The 14,950-nt window shown below is 39.8% G+C and overlaps 1 protein-coding gene across 2 annotated transcripts in view; it reads right to left on the reverse strand.

Moving 5' to 3' along the window:
* The window catches only part of LOC128702718 (sushi, von Willebrand factor type A, EGF and pentraxin domain-containing protein 1), a 156,814-nt gene that overhangs the window by 70,600 nt on the left and 71,264 nt on the right, over positions 1-14,950 (reverse strand). For both annotated transcript variants that reach the window (XM_070101987.1, XM_070101986.1), the window contains exons 34-37: positions 13,812-14,010; positions 9,724-13,091; positions 9,352-9,463; positions 8,602-8,787 (exon numbers count right to left, since the gene is read on the reverse strand). In XM_070101987.1, the coding sequence (XP_069958088.1) occupies positions 8,602-8,787; positions 9,352-9,463; positions 9,724-13,091; positions 13,812-14,010 (3,865 nt within the window). The remainder of the gene's footprint in view (positions 1-8,601; positions 8,788-9,351; positions 9,464-9,723; positions 13,092-13,811; positions 14,011-14,950) is intronic.

A 14,950-nucleotide genomic window follows, 5' to 3' on the forward strand; every position in this document is an offset into this window, starting at 1 on the left:
TTATACTTCCCATAACATTTTGTTGCCAAAATTATCCTTTGTACCTGTGTACCTGTCTACCATCTTACTATCATATTATAACCAAGACATTACCCTTGTTATTTTTTACTATAATTCTTTTGGTACTATAATTGTGAATTATATTTTGTCAATTTAAATCTAGTTATACTCCTGATCTTGTCAACAACCTATACCAGACTCTAGTGCAATTGCAAGTACCATTTCAATTTGTATTTTTATATTATAAGTTTATATTATAATTCCTACTCTAAGATTGTTCTCATATCTTAGTGACTATATTGTGTGTGCAATTAGTGTATATTTCAATTATATTATTGTTCAAGGCCCTTAACTATCTTTTGCTAACTAGTACCAACTACCTCATATATTTTTTTTTTCTACTTTTTTATTCTTTTGCTACCTTAACTTGTATATTTTATCTTGTCAATTTAAATCTAGTTATACTCTAATTCTTGTAAACAACTTATATAACACCTTAGTGCAATTACAACTGAGAGTCTTGTGCCTTTTTTATATTATTAGATTAAACTCAGTTGTACTATAGTCAATACCAAATTCATTATATTAGACCATATTGCAATTACTAGTGAGAGACTGGTGCTATTTTTAATTTGTATTTTTATATTATTAAATTAAATCTAGTTGTACTATAGCTCATACTAGCTCAAAACATAGACTCCACAAAAGTCATTATATTAGACCTTAGTGCAATTATTTGGTTACCACTTTATTGTTCACCACAACTTATATTAGTCCCTTTTATATTATAATTTTATATTATAATTCTAACTTTTATATTATAATTTTATATTATAATTCTAACTTTAAAGAATTACCTTTAAAGTACTACCTACTATCATATTCCCAAGCTCCATTTTTTGATCATCACTTTATTTGTTCACCACAAATTATTTTAGTCCCTTTTATATTGTCTCCTTTATTTTAGCTTTAAAAAACTACCTTAGCTCATTATTTTTACATTGGTTAAATAATTCAGGTGCTATTTTTTTAGCTTTAGAATATTTACTTTGTTTTATACTTAATTCTAACTATAGATTCACTACAAATCTTATGATTACAAGCATTGATCCTGATACCAACCTCTTATTTAATGACTTCAATGATTCAAACAGTTACTGTAATTACTACACAGCAGAACAATCAAAGGCACTTCTCAGAGCCAACAACAACATAACTATCTTTAACTACAATATCAGATCTTTAAGCAAGCATTACGTGACCTCCTAGCATTACTAAATTCCTTGCATGCCAATATGTCCATCATTACACTAACTGAAACCTGGCTAAAGCCAGATACTACAGATGTCTATGCCATTCCTGGTTACACAGCCATACACAACTGTAGGCCAGACCAACAAGGGGGTGGCACAGCTATATACTACTCAGACCAACTAGAATGTATCACTAATACTTGCACAAGGGATGAACATGGGGAATATATAATAGCTAAATTCAAATCCAAATACCTACAAAAACCTCTCACAGTGATAAACATCTACAGAGTTCCACAATCAAACATTAGCCAATTTAGTCAAAACCTAGGAAGTGTGATAACTGATGCACGCATGATCAATATAAATCTCCTGCAAGACCAGGACCCACACGTTACTGAATTCACAAACACAATGAGTAACTGCATGTTGCTACCAACAGTAACAAAACCTACAAGAGTTACGGAGACTAGTGTTCCCCTACTTGACCACATCTGGACCAACACCATATCCCCTTTAAAATCAGGCATAATTACAGATAATACCACAGACCACTACCCTACTTTCCTCATAACAACTCTTGGTAAAATACCCCAAGACACTACTAAAGTCACCTTCAGACTTCACAATGAGGCAGCCATTAATAACTTCACAACAGCAGTAACAAACATTGACTGGCACACTGAGCTAGAAATCTATACAGATATTGACGAATGTTTTAATAATTTTCTAAAAAAGACCCAATACCTCTATAACAAGCACTGCCCTAAAAAAACTAAACAGATGACAGCTAAGAGACTGAACAGTCCCTGGCTAACACCCAGCATTCTCAAATCCATAAATACAAAACACCGATATGAAAAACAGTACAGAATGGGTCACATAACCAGAGACCAAACAAAACGTTACTCGTCAATCCTAACCAGCCTGATAAGAAGGGCAAAAAAATTGTATTATGAGAACAAATTATCCAACTTACGAGGTGATATAAAAAAGACCTGGAAGACCCTATCAGAAATTCTGGGAACAAAAAAGATATCACGAAATAGCGAAATAAAATTAGCAAAATCAGATGAACCCCAACTCCCACCAACAGAAACAGCAAACAGACTCAATGATTTCTTCTCCACTATAGGACAAAACCTTGCCAATAAAATCCCAAGCTCAGATACCCCACCAAATGACTACCTCACTGGCAACTACCCGAACACACTGTTCCTAGCTCCGACTAACCCATACGAAGTCTCCCTTATTATCAACGCACTAAAAAACAAGGCAGGAGATTTAAATACCTTACCACCCTTTATATACAAAAAAGTGTCACAAGTACTATCACCAATCATTGCAACACTCTTTAACAAATCCATTGAATCCTCCACCTTCCCTACAGCTCTCAAAATAGCAAGGGTCACCCCGATCCATAAAGGAGGAGACCAAACAGAGTTGAATAACTATAGGCCAATATCCAATTTACACCCTCTCTCAAAAATCTTCGAAAAATTAATTCATAAACGAATCTACTCCTACCTCATCTCCCAAAACATTCTCAACCCCTGCCAATTTGGATTCAGGCCTAATAAAAATACTAATGATGCTATTATACACATGCTAGAACATATATACACTGCAATAGAGAAAAAAGAAGTCCCACTGGGGATCTTCATTGACTTACGTAAAGCTTTTGATACAGTTGACCATGACTTGCTCCACGTAAAATTGTCACACTATGGTATTAGAGGGCACTCCCTCAACTACCTCAAGTCATACCTCAGCAACAGAAGCCAATACGTGTACGCAAATGGCGCAAGCTCTTCCGCTCAACCAATTACAGTTGGTGTCCCACAGGGAAGTGTCCTTGGCCCTCTTCTCTTTCTCCTATACATAAATGACCTACCAAATGCTTCGCAATTACTCAAACCCACACTATTTGCAGATGACACTACATACGTCTTCTCTCACCCGAGCCCAGCCACACTAGCCAATACTGTAAACACCGAATTACAGAAAATATCTACCTGGATGAGGACTAACAAACTTACACTAAACATTGACAAAACCTACTTCATTCAGTTTGGAAACAGAGCTACAGATGTACCTCTTAACATAACGATAAACAGATCACCTATCACAAAGCTAACAGAGGGAAAATTCTTAGGAATCCACCTTGATAATAGACTCAAATTTCATACACATATACAACAAATTTCTAAGAAAATTTCCAAGACTGTAGGCATACTATCGAAGATACGGTACTATGTTCCACAGTCAGCCCTCCTGGCCCTTTATCACTCTCTTATTTACCCCTATCTCACCTATGGAATTTGTGCATGGGGCTCAACAACAATTAACCATCTCAGACCACTAATTACCCAACAAAAGGCTGCAGTTAGAATGATAACAAATTCTCACTACAGGCAGCACACTCCACCAATATTCAAAACACTCAACCTATTCACCATACAAAACATCCATACTTATTACTGCACCTATTACATACATAGAACACTTAACTCTGATATTAACCCTCCCCTCAAACATCTCCTTGCCAACCTCAACAGAACACATGACCATAACACAAGGCACAGATCACTCTTTGATGTTCCTCGTGTCCATCTCACGCTATGCAAAAACTCAATGCACATAAAAGGCCCTAAAATCTGGAATTCATTACCTGTAAATATAAAAGAAACACTACCTGTTTATAAATTCAAGTCTCTTCTCAAAGATCACTTACTCACTCAAAACCAAATAAATACTGAATAACTGAACCTTATAAATTGTATATCCTAAATGTTACTCACAATTATATCACACAAATGTTAAACCTAGGACCCAATCTAACTTTGTTATTTTTTTAAATACACTACCTAACAGAATACTCCATTCGACTGAATGTACAGCAAAACATGCAACCATATGACCTGTCTTTGTAATACTCATTTGTGCTTTATAGTTATCTGTTTACAATAATGTTTTATCACTGATTTCATCATTGCTTAGTTAATCTTAAGTTAATTTTAAGCCAGCCCGTAATGCTATGCATATAAGTGGCTTTGGCATGCTGCTCTTACCTGTATTTTTTTGTACCTCTGTATGTATGCTAAAATTACTAAATAAATAAATAAATAAATAGGTGGTAAGTTACTAAATGCTGTAAAGAGTTTTTATGAGGATAGTGAGGCTCAGGTTAGGGTGTGTAGAAGAGAGGGAGAATACTTCCCGGTAAAAGTAGGTCTTAGACAGGGATGTGTAATGTCACTATGGTTGTTTAATATATTTATAGATGGGGTTGTAAAAGAAGTAAATGCTAGGGTGTTCGGGAGAGGGGTGGGATTAAATTATGGGGAATCAAATTCAAAATGGGAATTGACACAGTTACTTTTTGCTGATGATACTGTGCTTATGGGAGATTCTAAAGAAAAATTGCAAAGGTTAGTGGATGAGTTTGAGAATGTGTGTAAAGGTAGAAAGTTGAAAGTGAACATAGAAAAGAGTAAGGTGATGAGGGTATCAAATGATTTAGATAAAGAAAAATTGGATATCAAATTGGGGAGGAGGAGTATGGAAGAAGTGAATGTTTTCAGATACTTGGGAGTTGACGTGTCGGCGGATGGATTTATGAAGGATGAGGTTAATCATAGAATTGATGAGGGAAAAAAGGTGAGTGGTGCATTGAGGTATATGTGGAGTCAAAAAACATTATCTATGGAGGCAAAGAAGGGAATGTATGAAAGTATAGTAGTACCAACACTCTTATATGGATGTGAAGCTTGGGTGGTAAATGCAGCAGCGAGGAGACGGTTGGAGGCAGTGGAGATGTCCTGTCTAAGGGCAATGTGTGGTGTAAATATTATGCAGAAAATTCAGAGTGTGGAAATTAGGAGAAGGTGTGGAGTTAATAAAAGCATTAGTCAGAGGGCAGAAGAGGGGTTGTTGAGGTGGTATGGTCATTTAGAGAGAATGGATCAAAGTAAAATGACATGGAAAGCATATAAATCTATAGGGGAAGGAAGGAGGGGTAGGGGTCGTCCTCGAAAGGGTTGGAAAGAGGGGGTAAAGGAGGTTTTGTGGGCTAGGGGCTTGGACTTCCAGCAAGCGTGCATGAGCGTATTAGATAGGAGTGAATGGAGGCGAATGATACTTGGGACCTGACGATCTGTTGGAGTGTGAGCAGGGTAATATTTAGTGAAGGGATTCAGGGAAACTGGTTATTTTCATATAGTCGGACTTGAGTCCTGGAAATGGGAAGTACAATGCCTGCACTTTAAAGGAGGGGTTTGGGATATTGGCAGTTTGGAGGGATATGTTGTGTATCTTTATACGTATATGCTTCTGAACTGTTGTATTCTGAGCACCTCTGCAAAAGCAGTGATAATGTGTGAGTGTGGTGAAAGTGTTGAATGATGATGAAAGTATTTTCTTTTTGGGGATTTTCTTTCTTTTTTTTTGGGGTCACCCTGCCTTGTAAAAGTGAATACAGGAAAGAGTAAGGTTATGAGGATAACAAAAAGATTAGGTGATGAAAGATTGGATATCAGATTGGAGGGAGAGAGTATGGAGGAGGTGAATGTATTCAGATATTTGGGAGTGAACGTGCCAGTGGATGGGTCTATGAAAGATGAGGTGAATCATAGAATTGATGAGGGGAAAAGGGTGAGCAGTGCACTTAGGAGTCTGTGGAGACAAAGAACTTTGTCTCTGGAGGCAAAGAGGGGAATGTATGAGAGTATAGTTTTACCAACGCTCTTATATGGGTGTGAAGCATGGGTGATGAATGTTGCAGCGAGGAGAAGGCTGGAGGCAGTGGAGATGTTATGTCTGAGAGCAATGTATGGTGTGAATATAATGCAGAGAATTCGTAGTTTGGAAGTTAGGAGGAGGTGCAGGATTGCCAAAACTGTTGTCCAGAGGTCTGAGGAAGGGTTGTTGAGGTGGTTTGGACATGTAGAGAGAATGAAGCAAAACAAAATGACTTCAAGAGTGTATCAGTCTGTTGTAGTGGAAGGAAGGCAGGGTAGGGGGTGGCCTAGGAAAGGTTGGAGGGAGGGGGTAAAGGAGGTTTTGTGTGCAAGGGGCTTGGACTTCCAGCGGGCATGCGTGAGCGTGTTTGATAGGAGTGAATGGAGACAAATGGTTTTTAATGCTTGACATGCTGTTGGAGTGTGAGCAAAGTAACATTTATGAAGGGATTCAGGGAAACCGGCAGGCCGGACTTGAGTCCTGGAGATGGGAAGTACAGGTGCCTGCACTCTGAAGGAGGGGTGTTAATGTTGCAGTTTAAAAACTGTGGTGTAAAGCACCCTTCTGGCAAGACAGTGATGGAGTGAATGATGGTGAAAGTTTTTCTTTTTCGGGCTACCCTGCCTTGGTGGGAATCGGCCAGTGTGCTAATAAAAAAAAAATGTTTAAAAAAAATCTGATAAGGCGTACTAAGCAAAATCAATCAAATTAACAATACTTTTACCCCTCAATATTACCAGAGTGCACTATGTGAGTAAGGCACAAATGCGGTATCAGAACATTTATTAAGGAGCTGTTTCACCCACCATGGATTTTTATCCATACATGACAGAAAATTGAAATTAACGAAAGAGTATATAACGGGTCACAGGTCAGGGTTTGCATGTGAAGGTGGAACTAAGTATTGGCTGTGCCAGGGTTGGGCATGATGAGTCTAGTGAGAACACGTGAAATCATAAAACTGCTAGATTTTGTGATGGTGTTGGTAATGACATCAAAAGCAGATTCTAAACAGTATCTAGGGAGCTGATCAGTTTCTCTGATGATGTAATTTAGCATCTTTGAAGTAAATGAGATGGTTGTAAGAGTTTCAGAATACATGTATATAGTGCAGGCATTCATTCATCCATGCAAGTGTATGGAATAGGTAGTAAGTTACTAAATGCTGTAAAGAGTTTTTATGAGGATAGTGAGGCTCAGGTTAGGGTATGTAGGAGAGAGGGAGATTACTTCCCAGTAAAAGTAGGTCTTAGACAGGGATGTGTAATGCCACCATGGTTAATATATTTATAGATGGAGTTGTAAAAAATTAAATGCTGGAGTGTTGGGGTGGGGTGGGATAAAATTATGGGGAATCAAGTACAAAATAGGCGTTGACACAGTTACTTTTTGCTGATGATACTGTGCTTATGGGAGATTCTAAAGTAAAGCTGCAAAGGCTAGTGGACAAGTTTGGGAGGGTGTTTAAAGGTAGAAAGTTGAAAGTGAACATAGATATGAGTAAGAAGATAAGGGTATCAAACGATTTAGATAAAGAAAAATTGGATATCAAATTGGAGAGAGGGGGTATGGAAGAAGTGAATGTTTTCAGATATTTGGGAGTTGACTTGTCAGCGGATGGGTTTATGAAGGATGAGGTTAACCGTAGAATTGATGAAGGAAAAAGGGTGAGTGGTGCATTGAGGTATCTGTGGAAACAAAAAAAAAAAAAAAACATTGTCTATGGAGGCAAAGAAGGGAATGTATGAGGGTATAGTGATACCAACACTCTTATACGGGTGTGAAGCTTGGGTTGTAAATGTTGCAGCAAGGAGGTGACTGGAGGCAGTTTAGATATCCTGTCTAAGGGCATTGTGTGGTGTAAATATTTTGCAGAGAATTTGGAGTGTGGAAATTAGGAGGTGGTGAGGAATTACTAAAAGTATTAGTCAGAGGGCTGAAGAGGGGTTGTTGAGGTAGTTTGGTCATTTAGAGAGAATGGATTGAAGAGTGTATAAATCTGTAGGGAAAGGAAGTAGGGGTAGGGGTTGTCCTCGAAAAGGTTGGAGTGGGTAAAGGAGGTTTTGTGGGCGAGGGGCTTGGACTTCCAGCAAGTGTGTGTGAGCGTGTTAGATAGGAGTGAATGGAGACGAATGATTTTTGGGACCTGATGAGCTGTTGGTGTGTGAGCAGGGTATTATTTAGTGAAGGGATTTAGGGAAACCAGTTAGCTGGTCTTGAGTCCTGGAAATGGGAAGTGTACAATGCCTGCACTTTAAAGGAGGGGTTTGGGATATTGACTGTTTGGAGGGACTTCTAAACTGTCATATCTGAGTGCCTCTGCAAAGACAGTGATTATGTGTGAGTGAGCTGAAAGTGTTGAATGATGATGGAAGTATTTTCTTTTTAGGGATTTTCTTTCTTTTTGGGTCACCCTGCCTCTGTGGGAGATGGCTGACTTGTTGAAAAAAAAAAAAACTAAAATTCTCTGTACTGGACTGATCAAGTCCCTGACAGGTAGAACATCTTAATAACTGCCCTAATACTGCATTTGTACCTTATTCACAATGTTGGTGTTAATTACTATTTTCAATCTGTTTATCAGTGAAAGTGAGTAGACATTACCCACCTTAGAGGCATAGACGGTGTGAGTGCCATGGACAATGACATTAGTGCCTGAAGGGGAGAGGCCACAGTCCACCTGTACACATAATGGGGGCTGGGCATCCCACTTGCCATCACTGATACAGTTGAGGGTCCCAGATCCTTCCATGCGGTAACCTTCGATGCATGAGTACCGCACTGTTCCTCCAACCTGAGTATGGGAGGGAAACAAAAGGCCAAGTAGGATATTGAACAGGTTACTGTTGCTGGTGCTGGGATGTGTTGGCAAGGCTTGTTATAACTATGGAAATAATCCTAGGGTATATACTTGAGAATAGCCAGGTTTCTTGTATAAGATGACCTCTGACTTTTTTTTTTCTCCAAAAATCTTTACTTTCTCATATGGTATATCTCATGTACTGTACACATATACCCTAGTTTTTGAGGGGCACTAGAATATTGTTTGAGAATTAAAGTACTGCACTCACTGTTGATATTACTGTATGTCATTTTGCACAAAAAGAAAAAAAAATGGTCTCCAAATTTAATATTATATCTATATAAAATCTATATAAGAAAACACTAAAAGTGAAAACCAATCTTGAATTGAGCTTACTATGTGTTTGCCTGTTGTGCAGGTGAATTGTAATAAGAAATTCCAACTGCTTTTTTTGTCTTTATCAACTACAACCTGTCAGTATTCTTATACCATCTACTATTACAAAATACATTAATACAAAACAGACTTAAAAATGCACTATCTTGCAAATAATACCTTGAGACTGATAATATTGCGGATGCCATGAATGACCTCGTTGGGCATATCACACACGAGTTCAATACACACAGGTTGCTCCCCAGTCCAGTTACCATTACTCTGGCATATCCTGGTATAGACAGGCATATTAGTAGATGTCAGTAAAGGGTTACATGGCATCAAACTTATGGTAAAATGGAGATCAAGGAGACAACACTGACTGTTATGGCTTTGAAACTGAAAAATAAGCATGGAAGTGCTTGTGAGTGACAGAAATAAGGTAGAGTAGATTTGAGAGAGACTGACATGGTGATGGAAATTTGCATACAACAGACAATGTAAATAATAGTGGAAAAAGAAGGTTACCAAGAGAGTGATGACAGCACTTACCTGGTTGCAAGACCCTCAAGCCTGAATCCAGAGTCACATACATATGAGAGAATGGAACGGTACTTGATGCTTTCTCCATTGGTCTGACCATTTTCCAAGTGTGCTGGTCTGGGGCACTCTATAGCCCTGCAGAGAGGTTCTGTATCTGTCCACTTCTTGCTAGCCTGGCAGGTCCTGCTGGCTACACCAACAAGCTCGTGTCCTTCCTCACACTCATAACGAATGGTAGCCCCGAAGGTGTAGTCACCACCTATGATTGTGCCTCGACGAATGTTGATGGGGATGGGGCAGGCAATTGGGTGGCACTGAGGTACAGGACTGTTCCAACCATTTTCTGTACACTCAAGAAGACCATTAGATGCCATTGAATAGCCAGAATTACATCGAAATTCAATAACATCTCCAAATTTATGGATTAATTCCTCACCTCTCACACCTTCTACCAGTGACTGGAGTTTGGAGGAGATGTTTGTCTTGCTATGACCTTTAGCACTTCCATTACCATGGTCTGTTGATGTGAGTGCTTCAGTCTTGACAGGATACTCACCCAAAGCCTTCAACTTCCAGGTTCCATGAGGAATACCGAGGATTTTAGGACACGTTATCATCTCACAGATGGGTATCTGGTCAGACCAAGTGCCATCAGCCTGGCACACAAGCTCAGCATTTCCCTTCATGGTGTACCCTTCATTACATGAATACAATACAGTATGATTGTACTCAAACACATTGCCTATGCGCACAGAGTTGATGGATTCAAAAGGCTCAGGACACTTAACAGGCTGGCATATTGGGGAAACTCCAGTCCATAGTCCATTTATGTCACAAGTGCGATTGAAGTTACCCATCAGAATGTAACCTGCATTGCACTGATAAGCCACAGAGGCACCAAAAACACTATTTTCGCTTCTCATTATCATCTTTCCAAAGTTAACCTGTGGTGGCTCTGGGCAGGTAATTTGTAAACATGAAGTAGCATAGTTGCTCCAGGATCCATCAGCCTCACATTCAGCGGTGGGTGCACCAAGGCGCTTGTATCCTGTATCACAAGTAAATTTCACTTGACTACCATAAGTGTAGTCATTACCTGTGATGTAGCCATGAGGCAGTGTCCCAGGATCACCACAGTTCACTGGAAAACACTGTATAACACTGCCCTCCCACTTTCCTGCTGCACTGCAAGTAAGTAGAGTACCGTTTGCTGTGGTGTAGTAGCCTTCCTTACACTTATATTGGAGAACTGTGAAAGCATCAAACTCCAACTCAGTAGAGTTATAAGTAGCATGTAAGGGCTGAAGTGCTGGTGGGCATATGACAGCTTGACAGTGGGGCATTGCCTTATCCCACTTGCCTGTAGAACCACACATTAGTCTTCTTTCACCTTGTAAAGTAAACCCAGGATCGCACACAATGCTTGCATAAGAGCCAAAAAAGAGCCCATTAAGACGCACCTTGCCATTGGAGGGTCCTCTGGGCTTTGTACAGTTGACAACTGCACAATATGGGGGTGAATCTGACCATGTCCCATCTGCCTGGCATACCTGTAAGCCAGGTCCCTGCATCACATAACCTTCATTACACTGATATGTGATTTTATCAGTGAATTTATAAGATGAACCAATATGTTTCCCATTTGGCAACCGTGCTGGAAGGCTACAGCTGACTCTCTCACATGTTGGTGTAGGAGAGCTCCATCTCTCATCATCCAAGCATGTTGCCTTCTGTCTCCCATTTAGCTGGTAACCAGGTGAGCATTCGAATTCCACTAGTGAACCACACGAGTTATCATCACCAATTACACGCCCATTGGGGATACTCTTTGGTAGGACATCGCAGTATGCCAGGCTACATGTTGGTTCTTCCAAGGTCCATGTACCATCTACCTGACACTGCCTAATCCGTGTACCATTGATCTTGAAGCACTCCTTACACTCGTATTCTATAGGAGAATTTACATACAAGTTACCCTCAAATGTTATATAGCCATTATCAATGACAGGAGGAACAGCACATGTCACTGCTAAACACCGAGGCATGGACCCATTCCAGCGGCCAATGGAATTACAGTAGCGATTAACACTACCTTCAAGCACAAAGCCCTCAAAACAGTTGTAAGTAACCACTGATCCAAATGTAGTCCCAGTTTCTTCAGTGGTACCATTGCCTATACTTGGAGGTACTCCACAGTCAACAATGTGACACACAGGAACATCACCCAACCATGTTCTGTCAGCATTACAAAGAAGCTCAAAATCTACACCAAGTTCGTAACCCTCATCACAGACGTACTCTGCACGACTGTCAATGCCTGACCCATGGTAAACAATATGGCCATGTGGCACAGGGGTCAACTCTGGGCAGTACTGTTCATAACAGTGAGGTTCTGCTTGATCCCATTCTCCCGATTCAGTGCACTGCCGTCGAGGAGCACCCACTAATTTGTAGCCAGGTCGACAGTCATACTCTAGTTCAGTGCCATACAGATAGTCTCTTTGCTCTACATTAAAACCTGAACCAAGGTTTCCAGGGGGTTGTACTTTTTGCGTAAAATCTCCATAGTCATCTGGCCCTTGCCCAGCACTCTGTTCATACTCAAAACCATCTGATGACTGGCCAAAATCTTCATAATCACTTGATCCTCGTAAAGTGTTTTGGCCAAAATCTTCGTAGTCACGTGATACCTGTAAAGTGTTTTGGCCAAAATCTTCGTAGTCACTTGATGCATGTCCAGTGTGTTGGCCAAAATATTCATAATCACTTGGCACATTGCCGGTGTTCTGTAACAATGTAGGAAAATCGTCATCTGGTGTGGAAAAACTCCGACTCTCACTACCCACAGCGGGGAACTGTGGATCATCCAGATGTCCAACAAGTGGAAATTCTACATCTAAGTCCTCAAAGTCAGGACTGCGCCTTCTTCTCAGCAGTTCAATTTCTCCAGTGACTTCTGGGAAACTTAGCAAAGGACTGGATGACAAGTCTGTGGCAACAGGTGGTTGACTAACTATGGATATAGCCCCATTTTGAGGTGTGTTGGGAACTGGGCATGTGATCGCTTGGCACACTGGAGTCTCTCCCTGCCATTCAGCATCATACCCATTACTAGCACAGGTACGAAAGGCATCGCCGACCAATTTATAACCCACTTCGCACTCATATGTCAGAATATCACCCACTCGCCAGACATCCTGTTGGGGTATAGAGCAATGTGAAGGCACCTCTGGGTCAGGACAAGGAAGGCCCTCACAAGTGGACCAGGGGCCATTCCACTCTCCTTCAGCACCACACTCCAGAGTCTTGGCTCCCACAAGGACATAACCAAAGTCACACTTATACACTGCCTCTTTGGATGTGGCTGAAGCCCGTACCTGTAATAATAATAATAATAATAATAAAAATATTGTAATTTTTATTTTTCAAAAAGTTATAATAGTGTTACAAATATAGGTTAACTGTTTGCACATTTGAATACTCTATATAATAAAAATTTAATGTATAATTCTAAAACATACTTAATACATGTATATTAAAAACTTTACATATTAATACGGTAATACAAATTTTCATATGGAAATCATTCCATATGTAAGCAAGAGACTCAGCAGATGGTACAACATCCCACTAATGAAAAGCAGGTGTGCCATGAGTACATTAAGAGATAACACAGTAAGTGTCAGGAAGCCAAGGCCGTTCAACTACCTCCCAGCATACATAAGGGGGATTACCAACAGAACCCCTAGCTGTCTTCAAGAGGGAGCTGGATAGATACCTAAAGTCAGTACCTGACCAGCTGGGCTGTGGTTCATATGCTGGATTGCATGTGGCTGTCAGTAACAGCCTGATCCACTATGAAGCCTGGTCATGGACAGGGCTGTGGAGATGTTGACCCCCAGAACACACTCAAGGTATACTCCAGGTATACACATTACTTGCAAAAGAGCATTTAATCTTATGCACCACCTGGCAAATGGAAGGTAACCAGAATATATTTAAAGAAGGGAGGATAATAACAAATTCCTTATATCAAGAGCCCTTCACTGGTCATGAAACTCTTGAAGGGAGTCACTAACAAAGGGATAGTGACTTGCCTTAACTGTGCCATGTTGAACTGCTGGTGGCTTTGAGCACTTGGGTGTGACACACTTGGGCAGTGGGCGGGACCACGTTGAGTCATCTTTGCAAGTGACCAGAGCGTCACCCTCCAACTTGTAGCCAAAATCACACTTGACCACCACTTGCTCCCCAGGCCTCACCGAAGGTCCACCCTCAACATACCCATTGACAATGCTGCAGGTGTGGAAGAAAAGCATATTAAGATTTATGATCATACATGTTTTAATTGGTGATTTAACCCTTTGACTGTTTTGGTCGTATATATACGTCTTACGAGCCACCGTTTTTGACGTATATATATACTCATAAATTCTAGCGGCTTCAAATCAAGCAGGAGAAAGCTGGTAGGCCCACATGTGAGAGAATGGGTCTGTGTGGTCAGTGTGCACCATATCAAAAAAATCCTGCAGCACGCAGTGCATAATGAGAAAAAAAAAACTCAATCGTTTTTTTTTTAATTGAAATGCAGACTTTGTGGTCAATTTTCGTATAGTATTTATGGTTGTATTCTCGTTTTCTTGGTCTCATTTAATAGAATGGAAAACATGGTGATTTTGATTGGTTTTACTATGAAAAGAACCTTGAAATGGAGCTCAAAGTAGGGGAAATGTTTGATTTTTGCTTATGTTCAAAAGTAAACAAATGATGTCATTGTCCAATAAATGTCCAACTAGCCATTCTAATATGCAGTCATGAATGGGTTGACATTATTTATACAATTATTACAATATTGCAGTAGTCTGCATAACAGTAAATCTTCTATTTTTTGTTTGAATAAAAATTCAAAATAGAAAGCAAGAGTAATATCAGAGGGGCCTGGAGACATGACTGATGAACAAAGAAAATGTTATTTTAGAGCCAGGAATGTCTGCATTGTTCATTCTGGACCCTATTTTGAAATTGTCATATTTTTTAATTTCCATGAAATTGGCCAAATTGCAAATTTCTGACCACGTTATTGTGTAGTTGAAATTGGTAAATGGGCAGTTTCTTGTACTCAGTCGATAGAAAAAATGGAGTTCTAAAGAAATAGCTATGAGTTTGGTCGACTGGAACAATGGAATTAACCAAAAATAGGGCTCAGAGTGGGTGAAATCGCCGATTCGTAAATATC

This window comes from Cherax quadricarinatus, chromosome 79, assembly GCF_038502225.1.
Source record: "Cherax quadricarinatus isolate ZL_2023a chromosome 79, ASM3850222v1, whole genome shotgun sequence".
NCBI lineage: Eukaryota > Metazoa > Arthropoda > Malacostraca > Decapoda > Parastacidae > Cherax > Cherax quadricarinatus.